General features: G+C 39.0%; 1 protein-coding gene and 1 pseudogene across 2 annotated transcripts in view; one reads left to right on the top strand and one right to left on the bottom strand.

The window, feature by feature from the left end:
• DENND4C (DENN domain containing 4C) overlaps positions 1–13,849 on the top strand; it is a 150,240-nt gene that overhangs the window by 43,879 nt on the left and 92,512 nt on the right. For both annotated transcript variants that reach the window (XM_025360032.1, XM_025360033.1), the window contains exon 2: positions 2,144–2,465. In XM_025360032.1, coding sequence (XP_025215817.1) covers positions 2,161–2,465 — 305 coding nt within the window. In that variant the 5' untranslated portion in view covers positions 2,144–2,160. The remainder of the gene's footprint in view (positions 1–2,143; positions 2,466–13,849) is intronic.
• Positions 13,402–13,609, bottom strand: LOC112608242 (annotated as a pseudogene).

The following is a 13,849-nucleotide window of genomic DNA, read 5'->3' as shown; positions in this document are numbered from 1 at the left end:
TTTTTTTTGAGACGGAGTCTCACTGTGTCTCCCAGGCTGGAGTGCAGTGGCGTGATCTCAGCTCACTGCAAGCTCCGCCTCCCGGGTTCACGCCATTCTCCCGCCTCAGCCTCCCAAGTAGCTGGGACTACAGGCGCCTGCCACCGTGCCCGGCTAATTTTTTGTATTTTTAGTAGAGACGGGGTTTCACCATGTTAGCCAGGATAGTCTCGATCTCCTGACCTCGTGATCCACCCGCCTCGGCCTCCCAAAGTGCTGGGATTACAGGCTTGAGCCACCGCGCCCGGCCGTTTTCTTTAATTTTTTTTTTGAGATGGAATTTTGCTGTTGTCGCCCAGGCTGGAGTGCAGTGGTATGATCTCGGCTCACTGCAACCTCCGCCTCCTGGGTTCAAGCGATTCTCCTGCCTCAGCCTCCCGAGTAGCTGGGATCGCAGTCATGCACGACCACACCTGGCTAGTTTTGTATTTTTGGTAGAGATGGGATTTCTCCATGTTGGTCAGGCTGGTCTTGAACTCCCAACCTCAGGTGTTCTGCACGCCTCAGCCTTCCGAAGTGCTGGGATTACAGGCATGAGCCACTGTGCCCGACCTGGATATGTTTCACTATCTTGATTGTGGTTTGTGGTGATGGTTTTACTGGTTGTTGTTTCTTACGCTCTATCTGGCATTTTTAGATATAAAATATTTAATGATTCCTAAGCTTACTTATTTTACATAGTGTTTATGGAAAGTTTAATTCTTATAAAGCACAAGAGTTCTAACTGGATTGTTGAGAACTGCTTTAATGATATTTATTACTGTTACCTTAATATTTCTGATCTTAGATCTTGACTAATGATGCGCTCAATTTATTTAAATGTGGAGTTTAGCTCTAAGACTTCTGTAACTTAGAATGATATTTTGAATGATCTGAATATTGTTTATTAAGTACATTTTGCTCAAAGGAAAATATTGTAGTCCAAAGGAAAATATTGTAGTCCACCTCTGACAGTTTAGTATTATTTTTTTGAGATGGAGTCTTGCTCTGTTGCCCAGGCTGGAGTGCAGTGGAGCGATCTCGGCTCACTGCAAACCTCTGTCCCCCAGGTTCAAGCAATTCTCCTGAGTAGCTGGGATTACAGGCACCTGCCACCACACCTGGCTAATTTTTGTATTTTTAGTAGAGACGGGATTTCACCATGTTAGCCAGGCTGGTGTCGAATTCCTGACCTCAAGTGATCCACCCACCTTGGCCTCCCAAAGTGTTGGGATTACAGGCGTGAGCCACTGGGCCCGGCCTTTTTTTTTTTTTTTTGGAAACAGAGTCTCACTGTGTCGTCCAGGCCGGAGTGCAGTGGTGCAATTTGGACTCACTGAAACCTCTGCCTTCTAGATGCAAGTGTTTCTCATGCCTCAGCCTCCCGAGTAGCTGGGACTAACAGGTGCACACCATCACACCTGGCTAATATTTATTTTTATTTTTATTTATTTTTTGAGATGGAGTTTCTTTCTTTCACCCAGACTGGAGTGAAGTGGAGCAGTCTGCACTCACTGCAGCTTCTGCCCCTTGGGTTCAAGTGATTATCCTGCCTCAGCCTCCCGAGTAGCTGGGATTATAGGCACCTTCCACTATGCTCAGCTAATTTTTGTATTTTTGTAGAGATGGGGTTTTGTCATGGTGGCCAGTCTGGTCTCAAACTCCTGACCTCAGGTGATCCACCCACTTCTACCTCCCAGAGTGCTGAGATTATAGGTGTGAGCCACCGTGCCCAGCCCAATTTTTATATTTTTAGTAGAGACAGGGTTTCACCATGTTGGGCAGACTGGTCTCGAACTTAGGACCTCAGGTGATCTGCTTACCTTGTCCCCTCAAAGTGCTAGGATTACAGGCATGAGCCATCGTGCCTGGCCCCAGTTTAATTATTCTTAATAGAATATGAAAAGATTATGGTTGTGTTACAAATGAATTGATGCTGTTAACTTGTACTTTCACTTTTACTAGCTGACAAGATGATAAAAGCAGCCTTCTTCTCAGAAAGACAGTTTGATTATAAATCCAGCTGGGAAGTGTGCTAGTTGATGATTATTAACTCAAGGATATATTAATTTTTGTCAGGATAAAGCATTTTATTTTATTGATATCTTTCCCCTCCCTCTTCTAGGAAATACAGTAGCAGCCATGATAGAAGACAAAGGACCAAGAGTGACAGACTACTTTGTTGTAGCTGGTCTCACTGACACATCTACTCTTTTGGATCAAGAAATAAATCGTTTAGATACTAAGTCAACTGGACCTAAAGCTCCAATTACAGACATTGCCGTTATTATCAAATCAGCTGGAGAAACAGTACCTGAAGGTTACACCTGTGTAGAAGCCACTCCATCAGCTCTCCAAGCAAACTTGAACTATGGAAGTCTGAAAAGCCCAGAACTTTTCCTCTGTTATAAGAGAGGGAGAGATAAACCACCCCTTACAGATATTGGGTATGGTGACTTATTTTCTTTGCTATAGTGAAGGAATAAAATTTATTTAAGGGCCATGGAAGTAGGAATTTGAAATCCTTGATAGTTTTATTATTACTGATAGTTTATTATTATTGATAGTTTTATGGTTACTTCAGGATTCATTATAGTAATATATTACATGCCAGTATCCACCCTTATTGAATTTCTCTGCATTGCACTTGAATTGTTAGATCATTTGCTTTCAAAATAATATTGAAATGAAGACATTAGACCTTAAAGTGTCATTTTGTTTCTGTTGTACTTATCAAATAAGATTATTAATTAAACAATAAAACGAGAAGCTATAATAAAGACACTATCATTTTAAGGAGCTGCTTGGGTTATGCAGCGAGTTTTTGTGAAGACCTGTACTTGTTTAACTAAAGAGCAGTCCTATTTTAAATACAATTGTACTGTGTGGCTTTTAATGCTGGGAGGAGGGTGTTTACAGATAAGTGCTATAGTTTTCATGAAGTGTCTAGTATCTAGTCTACCAATGAAGGACATTCTTTTTTGTAAATGCCTACAAAGGTCCACTCTGTCTCCAAATGGCTACCTTGACTCTTCTGTAAAAAGGATATGCTCTTAGAATACCTGTAAAACTTTACCATATATACATGTGATGTATTGGGGTGTTTATTATCATTACCATTACTAAAATATAGATATTTGGGAACATCCTGGCAAGTATTTTAGGATCAGCTTGTCTATTTATACGAAATGTGTAGTAGGATTTTTGATAGAGATTACATTAAACTTTAGATTAATCCGCAGAGTATTGTCATCTTTCCAATATTAAATAATTCAGCTTGTGAACGTGGAATGTTTTCCATTCGTTTAGGTCTTCTTTAATTTCTCTAAGCAACATTGTGTGTTTTTTAACTCTGATTAATTTTATTTTTAGGTATTTTATTCTTTTGGATTCTGTTATAAATAGTGTTGTTTTCTTAATTTTTGGATTGTTTGTTGCTGGTGTATAGAAACAGCTGATTTTTGTGTGCTAATCTTGCACTTTGCAACTTTGCGAATTTATTAGTTCTAATAACTTGTGGGTTCTTTGGGACTTTTAAAATACATATATAGGATCATGTCATCTGCAAATAGAAATGGTTTTACTTCTTCCTTTGCAGTTTGGATACTTTTTGTGTGTGCGTGTAATTACTCTGACTAGAACTTTTAATATGTTGAATAGCAGTGGTGAAAGCAGGCATCTTGTCTCATTCCTGATTTTAGTTAAATTTCAGTGAAAACTTTAGGTCTTTTACTGTTGAGTATGAGGTTAACTGTAACTTTTCTTTAAATACCATTTATCATGTTGAAGAAATGTTCTTCTATTCCTAGTTTTCTGAGAGATTTTATCATGAAAGTGTGTTAAATTTTATCAGATGCCTTTTGTCAATTGCGATGATCATGTATTTTTTCTTCCTTTGTTCTCTTATGTATTACATTGATTTTCTTTTGTTGAATCTTTCTTTTGATGTAAGTATGATACCATACCCTAAAAATGATTAATTCCTTAGTATCATCACATATCCAAATTTTTCTAATTCATGAAGCCTTTTTTTTTTTAAACACTTGGTTGCTGGTTGTTCTCTGTTTGTTGTTGTGGTTGTTTTTTGTTTGTTTTTGAGACAGAATTTCACTTTGTTGCCCAGGCTGGAGTGTGGTGGTGTGATCTTGGCTCACTGCAACCTCCGCCTCCCGGGTTCAGGTGATTCTCCTGCCTCAGCCTCTTGAGTAGCTGGGATTACAGGCGTGCACCACTATGCCCGGGTAATTTTTGTATTTTTAGTAGCGGAGATAGGATTTCACCATATTGGCAAGGCTGGTCCTGAACTCCTGACCTTAGGGGATCTGCCTCCCAAAGTGCTGGGGTTACAAGTGTGAGTTACCACACCTGTCCGCTGATTATTCTCTTTATAGTTGTTCACGTATTAAGGGGTAGCCATTTGACCACCACTTGTTAAGCTCATCTCCCACTATTGTTGCATGAGAGCTCTGGTGAAATTGTTATAAAGATACTCATATTCCATGGAAGTTGACAACTCAGGCTGAAAAAGAGAAAAAAAAAGAAGTTTAAGAAGTCCTCATTTTTTTCAAATTTTCAAAACTAAAGGATGATTTGTCTTTATATTATCTTACTTGACCTTTATGCAGCATTCGTTTAACTCCGTTAGTATTGTCCATCCTGTTTAGCTACTGTAGTTTTCATTCAAGTCTGTATAGTTAGGATGGTGATCTTTCAGCTTTATAGGGTCATTGAGCATATGAGCCAGATTAGAAAGACAGGGTTTAGAAATGATTGGGAATTGGAGTAATAAAAGCTTTTTTTTTTTCCCCCCTAGAAGCTTGACTTTAAGGGAAGGGGAAGATAGTTAAGGGCCTAACTATTCAAATTGTAGCACATGGACCAGTATTATCCAAAAGACCTGGAAGCTTGTTAGAAACTCAGAAACTTAGGCACTATTCCAGACCTACTGAATCAGAATCTGTATTTTGGTCCAGTGTGGTGGCTTACACCTGTAATCCCAATGCTTTGGGAGGCTGAGGTGGGAGGAGGATTGCTTGAGGCCAGGAGTTCACAAAAAATAAAAATAAAAATGAGCAAGGGCCAGGTGTGGTGGTTCACACCTGTAATCCCAGCACTTTGGGAGGCGGAGGCAAACTGATCACTCATGGTCAGGAGTTCAAGACCAGCCTGGCCAACATGGTGAAACCCCCTCTCTACTAAAAAAATACAAAAATTAGTTGGGCATGGTGGCGAGTGCCTGTAGTATCTGCTACTCGGGAGGCTGAGGCAGGAGAATCACTTGAACCCAGGAGGTGGAGGTTGCAGTGAGCCAAGATCACGCCACTGGGCTCCAGCTTAGGCAACAGAGTGAAACTCCTTCTGAAGACAAAAAAAATAAAAAGTTAAAAAAGAATTAGCGAGGTGTGGTGGCATGCACCTGTAGTCCTAGCTACTCAGAAAGCTGAGGTGGGAGGATCACTGGAGCCCAGGAGTTGGCGGGTACAGTGAGCTATGATTTTGCCACTGTAGCACTCTAGGATGGACAACAGAGCAAGAGACCCTGTCTCAGAAGAAAAAAAATCTATTTTTAACAAACTTCCTAGAAGCAGTGGTTTAAAATACCTAGAGAGTGAAGATATATGAATTCAAGGGTTGTTTTTTAACCTTCCTCCCTGGGAATAACCTAGAACATTCTCATATTGAAGGAAGAAATCAATGGAGAAGGAAGGGTAGGAAATACAGGAAAAAGAGGAGATATTTTATAGAATAAAATTATTGAAGGGATGATGTAGACAGCATAGGTGACTGGACTAGCTTTTAGCTTTTAGTGGAAGGGGCCCTTCTTCCCTCCTTCCCTGCCTCCCTTCCTTTCTTCCTTCCTTCCCTCCTTCCTTCCCCTTTCTTCCCTTCCGTCTTTCTTTTCTTTCTTGTCTCTCCCTCTCCCTCTCCCGCTTTCTTTCCTTGTTTCCTCCTCTCCTCCTCTCCTCCTCTCCTCCTCTCCTCCTCTCCTCTCCCCTGCTCTCCCCTCCCCTGCCCTCCCCTCCCCTCTCTTCGACAGAGTCTCACTCTGTGCAGGCTGGAGTGCAGCAGTGCAATCTTGGCTCACTGCAACCTCCACCTCTCGGGTTCAAGCAGTTCTCTGCCTTAGCCTCCGGAGTAGCTGGGATTACAGGCACCCACCACCACGCCCAGCTAGCTTTTGTATTTTTAGTACAGATGGGGTTTGACCATCTTGGCCGGGCTGGTCTTGAACTCCTGACCTCGTGATCCACCTGCCTCTGCCTCCCAAAGTGTTGAAGTTACTGGCGTGAGCCACTGTGCCCTGCTGGAAGGGGCTTTTCCTTTGACAAGAAGAAAGTAAGTTAAAATGGGTGTAAACACAGAGTATTGGTTGTAGTGGAGTGACATTAATGATTTTATTGTTCTGTTTTTCTTTCTTCTGTACGGTTTCGTTAAGAAGATAAGTAATATCCTTAAGGATGTAGGATAAAATTGTGGTAACCTCCATGTCAGTTGAAGGGAAACCAGCCAGGTATTAATTTTGTGTTCCAGCATTCACTGTTCCCTCTTTTAGTATCTTTTTTTTTTTAAATACAAAAATTGTTTTTTTGATATATAAAAATAAGGAGAATTTTTTTTGAGACAGAGTCTCACTGCGGTTGTTCAGGCTGCAGTGCAATGGTGTGATCACAGCTTACTGCAGCCTCCACCTTCTGGGCTCAGGTGGTCCTCCCACCTCAGCCTCCCAAGTAGCTGGGACTACAGGCGAGTACCACCATACCCGGGTAAGTTTTTGTAGTTTTTGTAGAGGTGGGATTTTGCCATGTTGCCCAGGCTAGTCTTGAGCTCCTGAACTCAAGCAATCTGCTCACCTCGGCCTCCCAAAAGTGCTGGGATTATAGGAGTGAGACAATGTGCCGGGCCAGTCGTCTTTTAGAGTCCATCTTTTGACAAGCCCACCTGCCACCCCTCCCATAGTCATAACTGAAAGATGTGAATCTCTGAAAGATTGTTGTTGCTTGTGGTTTAGGAGCACAACTTAAAAATAAAATGATGACTTATGTAATTATACTTAGGTGCTTTCAGATTGCAAGTGGCTTTTTCATACACATCTTGTAGTTCCTAAGGCTTCTGATTTCTGTTACAGTAGTTTACTGATACAGGTTTGCTAGAGTATTATGGTTGTCCTTAAGCTAATCCTGATGGTTAATATTTCTCTCCAGATCAAATAATTGTTAATGTCTGTTGACTTAAATGTTTTGGCCTCTTCTCCTCACTTTCCCTCCACTTTTTCCCCACTCTAGTGTGAAGGGGTTTGGAAAACCTATTAGCTTCTCTATTTATAGTAGGAAAGCCTATTAGCTACTGGAAATACAGACACCCATCTCATTAAATTTAATATGAAACACTGTTGCTAAACTTTGTCTTTTTTACTGTTTTATAAACCGAGATGAGGCATTTATTAAAATAGTACTTTTCTCTAGAAAATATGTTAAGTTAAAAGATGTAAAGTCTGATATTCCCATAGAAATATCATATATACTATAAAGTACGATCATGTATCACTTAATGATGGGAGTACGTTCTGAGAAATGTGTGTTCTATGGTGATTTTGTCATTGTGTGAACATCATAGAGTGTACATATACAAACCTAGGTGGCGTAGCTTACTACATATGCAGCTATAGCCTATTGTTCTTAGGCTACAAACCTGTACAGCATGTTACTGGGGTGATACTGTAGGCAGCTTACACAGTGGTGAGTATATGTATATCTAAACATAGAAAAGGTACAGTAAAAATCTGGGATTAAAAAAAAAGTCACACCTGTATAGGGCACTTACCATGAATTGACCTTGCAGGACTGGAAGTTGCTGTAGGTGAGTCAGTGAGTGAGTGGTGAGTGAATGTGAAGGCCTAGGACATTACTGTACACTACTATAGACTTTAGTAAATTAACTTTAGCTTGTTATAACCTTTTTACTTTATAAACTTTTAAAGTTTTTGTTAATTTTTTTGATTCTTTTGTAATAATACTTAGTTTAAAACACAAATACCATACAGCTGTACAAAAATATTTTTCTTTCTTTAAATTGTCATTTTATTAAGTTTTTTTCTATTTTAACATTTTATTTAAAAAATTTATTCTTTTATTTTTTATTTTTTGAGACAGGGTCTCACTTTGTTGCCCAAGCTGGAGTACAGTGTCACAATCTAGACTCACTGCAGCCTCTACTTCCTGGGCTCAGGCGATAATCCTTTCACCTCAGTTTCCTGAGTAGCTGACCTGCAAGTGTGTGCCACCATTCCTGGCTAATTTTTTTTTTGTAGAGATGGGGTTTCGCCATGTTGCCCAGGCTGGTCTTGAACTCCTGAGCTCAAGTGATCTGCTTGCCTCGGCCTCCCAAAGTGCTGAGATTATAGGCATGTGCCACCACGCCTGGCAAAAATTAAAAGAAAAATTTTTTTAACGGGGTCTTGCCTTGTTGCCCAGGCTGGCATTGCACTCCTGGGCTCAAGTGATCCTTCTCCTGCCTTAGCCTATTGAATAGTTGGGACTGGCTTGGTTTTTAAACTTTATTTTTGGTTTTTCTTTTCTTTTCTTTTTTTCTTCTCTTTTTGAGACAGAGTCTTACTCTGTTTTCCAGGCTGGAGTGTAGTGGCATGATTGGGGCTCACTGCAACCTCTGCTTCCTGGGTTCAGGTGATTCTCCTGCCTCAGCCTCCTGAGTAGCTGGGATTACAGGCATATGCCACCACATCTAGCTTTAAAAATTTTTTTTTTTATTTTTAGTAGAAACAGGGTTTCACCATATTGGACAGGCTGGTTTTGAACTCCTGACCTCAGGTGATCCACCCACCTTGGCCTCCCAAAGTGCTAGGATTACAGGCGTCAGCCACCGCCTCTGGCCAGTTTTTATTTTCTTATTTTGAAATTGTTTGCAAAGATGAGGTCCTCCTATGTTGCCCAGGCTGTTCTTGAACTCCTGGTCTCAAGCAATCGTGTGTTGGTCCCCCAAAGTGCTAGAATTATAGATATGAACTACTGTGCCTGGATTTTTTTTTTTAACTATTTAAACTCTTTTGTTAAAAATTAAGAAAAAAGGATACATGTTAGCCTAGCCCTACAGAGTCAGGATCATCACTATCTCTGCTTTCCGCCGCCACTTCTTGTCCCGCTGGAAGGTCTTCAGGGGCAGTAACCCACATAGAGCTGTCTCCTATGATAAGAATGCCTTCTGGAATACCTCCTGAAAGACCTGCCTGGGCTGTTTTACAGTTAACTTTTTTTGTAAGTAGGAGTATACTCTAAAGTAATCATAAAAGGTATAGTATTGTAAATACTAGGTGATAAGAATTTCTCAGCTCCATTATAATCTGTGGTACCACCATAGTATATGCAGTCTGTGCTTGAAGCATCATTATGTGGTGCGTGACTGTGTAATTTAAACAGGGCAGTATGTTATCTTATATATCAGATGCATTTCTTTTCGTTTGTTTATTTGTTTGTTTTTTTGAGACGGAGTTTCATTCTTGTTGCTCAGGCCTGAGTGCAGTGGTGAGATCTTGGCTCACTGCAACTTCTGCGTCCCCCTCCCCCAACCAGTAGCTGGGACTACAGGCATCTGCCACCACGCCCGGCTAATTTTTATTTTTAGTAGAGATGAGGTTTTTCCATGTTGGTCAGGCTGGTCGGGACCTCCAAACCTCAGATGATCCGCTCACCTTGGCCTCCCAAAGTGCTGGGATTACAGGTGTGAGCCACCGTGCCCACCCAGATGCAGTTCTTGAGATACAGAATCATAGACCATATGAAGTTCTTATTTTCTTCCTTTTGTCAGATTCATTGGCTTTCAACTGATTTGTTTCTCCAGCTCTTTTGTTTTTTGAGAAATTTCAAATATATGAAAAGTTAACAAACTGTTATAATAAACACAAGTATTCTTTTCTCCTAGATGATAGACTGTGGAATAATGAACAATATACTTGTCACCTACAAATTGACATTTTTTTCATTTGTCTGCTAAGCTAATTGAAAGGAAGCAGGAGCCACTGTGCCCAGCCTATTTCTTTCTCTTAAACAAAATGTATGTACTCTATACCATATTTTGTACTTTGCCTTTTTTACCTAAGAGTATATACTGGGAATCTTTCTATATCTGAATATAAGATCTTTCTCATTTTTTGTGTGTGACTGTATACTACTAACTTGTGCGGATGTATTTACTTTATTCAACGAAACCTCTACTGATGGGTATTTGGGTTGTTGTCAGTTTTGTGTTATTAAAAGAATGCTTTGATGAATAACTGTGCATTTATTGTTATGTATTTCTGGAGGTATGTTTTCAGGTAGATCCTAGAAAAAATTGCTGGATTAAAAGATAAATGTGTAAATAATTTTGTTAAATGTTACTAAATTTTTCTCTATAGTGTTTGTGCCATTTTACATTCTGCCATATGTGTTTTTTTTTTAATCCACATCCCATCAACAAAATATGTGGTCTTTTATATTTTTTGTCAACCTCACAGATATTAATGGTATATCAGAGTAATTTCATTGAGGTTAATCATTGCTCCATAGGTTTAAGGGCCGATTTTCTCTTTTTTTTGCTTATACTATAAACAGATTTTTAACCTTTACCTTGATTTTTTTAAAGGATTTTTTTTATGTATTAGGAAGATGAGCTTTTAGTGAAATAAGTTGTCAAGTATTTTCTTCAGTCAACTTGTCTTTTATCTTTGCTTTTGGTGTTCGTTGTCATATAATGTTTATTTTATGTAGTTTATTTTTCTATTCCCATGTTTTATTGCTACTGGATTTTGAGTCATAGTCTTTTCCCACTGCTAGTTATACTTTTAGCAATAGTATGATTTAATTCCTTATGTTTAGATCTGTGATCCGCTGGGGGATCCCCTTCTGGTGTATAGTGTGAAGTTTAGACAGAATTTTATTTTTTTTTCCAAGTGACAATCCCGTTATCTATGTCCTGCTTATTAAATTTAAAAATCCATTCTTCCCTTAGTATATTGACATATTACCTTCATCATATACTAGATTTTTCTTCTGTTTCATTGTCTTTCTGTTCACTTACTTGCTAATACTCTCCTGATTTAAATATAGAGGCTTTATAGTATATTTTTTTTTTTTTTTTTTTGAGACGGAGTCTTGCTCTGCCGCCCAGGCTGGAGTGCAGTGGCCGGATCTCAGCTCACTGCAAGCTCCACCTCCCGGGTTCACGCCATTCTCCTGCCTCAGCCTCCCGAGTAGCTGAGACTACAGGCGCCCGCCACCTCGCCCGGCTAGTTTTCTGTATTTTTTAGTAGAGATGGGGTTTCTCCGTGTCAGCCAGGATGGTCTTGATCTCCTGACCTCGTGATCCACCCGTCTCGGCCTCCCAAAGTGCTGGGATTACAGGCTTGAGCCACCGCGCCCGGCCTACTATAGTATATTTTAACATTAGTTGGGCTTTAACAGCTTTATGGAGATACAGTTCACATGTCTCACGGTTTACTTACTTAAAGTGTACAATTCAGTAGTTTTTAGTATTATTTACAGAGTTGTGCAGCTGCCACCACAATTAAGTTTAGAACATTTTCATCACCCTAAAAAGAAACCCCATGCCCATTAGCAGTTACTGTTTAGTATTCTTTCCCATCTTCTACCCCTAGGTAACTATTAATCTACTTTCTGTCTGTATGGATTTGCCTATTCTAGACATTTCTTAAAAACTGAATCACTGTATGTGGTCTTTGTGACTGTTTTTTTTTAGTTTTAATTTTTATTTTTTCACTTAGCATGTTTAGTTGCTTGTGCTTTTGGTGTCATATCTAAGAAGGCTTTTTCTAACCTAAGGTCACAAAGATTTATTCCTGTTTTTTCAAAGAGTGTTACAGTTTCAGTTCTTACATTGATTTTGATCCATTTTTAGTTTTTTGATGAGTAGTATAAGGAAGGGGTCCAGCTTCATGCTTTTGCATGTGGATATCCAGTTATTCCAACACTACTTGTTGAAAAGACTGTTCCTTCCTGATTGCATTGTCTTGGCACTCTTGTTGAAATCAATTGACTGCAAATATAAGGGCTTAATTTTGGACTCTGCATTTTATTTTGTTGATCTATATGTTTATTCTTATGCCAGTACATTGCACTGATTACTGTAGATGTATGGTAGTTTTGAAGTAGGGAAGTGTGAGTACTCCAGCTTTCTTTTTTTTCCAGATTGCTTTGACAAGAAAAAACAAAGGCAGCTGGGATTTAGATAGGAATTGCACTGACTTTATTAATCTTTTTGAGGGTATTGCCATCTTGTCAATTTTCATTAATTTTTCAGTTTTCATTAATCAAATTGAAAATTGAATTAAATTAATTCAGTTTTCATTAATCTATTTGAGTGTATTGCCATCATTGTCTTTTTGTCCATAAGCATGAAATGTCCTATTTATTTAGCTCTTTAATTTTTTTTTTTAATTAAAAAGAAATTTTATTTCCAAGCTCTTCAAAGACTGTTACAAACATGAATAATGTATCCATCTAAAAAAGTGTTCCAAATTAAATCAAAGGCACATCATCAAAGTAAAACAATTGTGACGTTAAGAATTATTTTAGGTTGTAATATTTTCATGTTAGTTTTTAACCATTTACAATGTTCTGTGGGTCACATTTTAAATATTTTTAAATATATGAAATTCTGTATTTCTTTACAGCCACGACTACAAAGTAGAGGAACTTAAGAATACAAAGATCGAATCTGCTTCATTTATATACATGATGGGGCAGCCTAATGCACTTCATAACATTAACTTTTCCAAAAAAGTTTGCTAAGAAACTGCTCCTATATTTAGTGTTAAAAATAAAACAATCTTCCCATGTAGAAAAATCAAGACATCAGTCAATTAGTAAAGCCTATTCTTCCTCCCAGCAATTTGTACTTTCTTGTTTCATTTAGGAATTGTGAATTCATGAGAAAAGAACACATTTTTTATGGTATAAATATCTTCCAGGAACAACAGTTTACAAGTTTAAATAAACACAACTATTTTCCTTCTTAAAATGTAAACATCCAGTAAATAAAACATACATGATGTTCCAGTTATAGAAATATTAGTAACTCACTTACGAAACAGGTGCATTTTGGTATATTTGGTGGTAAGGTTTTTGTCTTATGTATAAAAGTACTTGCACAAAAAAACAGGCTATTACTATTTAAAACTCTATTCCTTCACCCAGTTTCCTCACTCAAGTAGAAACTCATGAATTTCTGTGATTTTCGCTATAGGACCAGGCCACAGGAAAGGGCTAAAACATCTCTAATTAGAGTTAGGGAAAAGTGTTTTCTTGAGACTTGAAGGCAGTCGTTCGTCACTTTGTGCTTCAAGGCATTCCTCAGCGAACTTCTCTCGAGTCTTCAGAGTAAAGCACAGGGTCTGGGCTCCCGGAAGGGATTACTTCCAGTCTGTAACACCCACCAGCAGGGTATCCTTGCAGGCATTCTGCATACAGTACTGTTGAAGCTCTGCAGCTGCCTGAGAGACCTTGATCCTCTCCACGCCAGCCTCCAACTCGAGCTGCTCCACCAGGCGCTGCAGGGCGCTCGCGCTGGCCCCGGAGGACATGGCGGCGGCGCTGGGCTCCGAGGGCCTAGCTCTTTAATTTCTTTAAATAATGTTTTATAGTGTTCAGAGGATTTTTAAAGCTAAAAAATTGACAAATTATGAAGCGAATTTTTATGAAAACATCTGAATACTTAGTGAAACTTCTAGGAATTGACCTGAAGATGTTTGTGGTGTTTCCCCTTTCTTTTTTCATGTTTCTTGTAATAAGTAATACAAAATCAAGTTGTTCAATCCTGTTTA

This window comes from Theropithecus gelada, chromosome 15 (assembly GCF_003255815.1).
Source record: "Theropithecus gelada isolate Dixy chromosome 15, Tgel_1.0, whole genome shotgun sequence".
Taxonomy (NCBI): domain Eukaryota; kingdom Metazoa; phylum Chordata; class Mammalia; order Primates; family Cercopithecidae; genus Theropithecus; species Theropithecus gelada.
The sequence above is the reverse complement of the archived record's forward strand: the minus strand, read 5'-3'. Positions and strand labels throughout refer to the sequence as shown.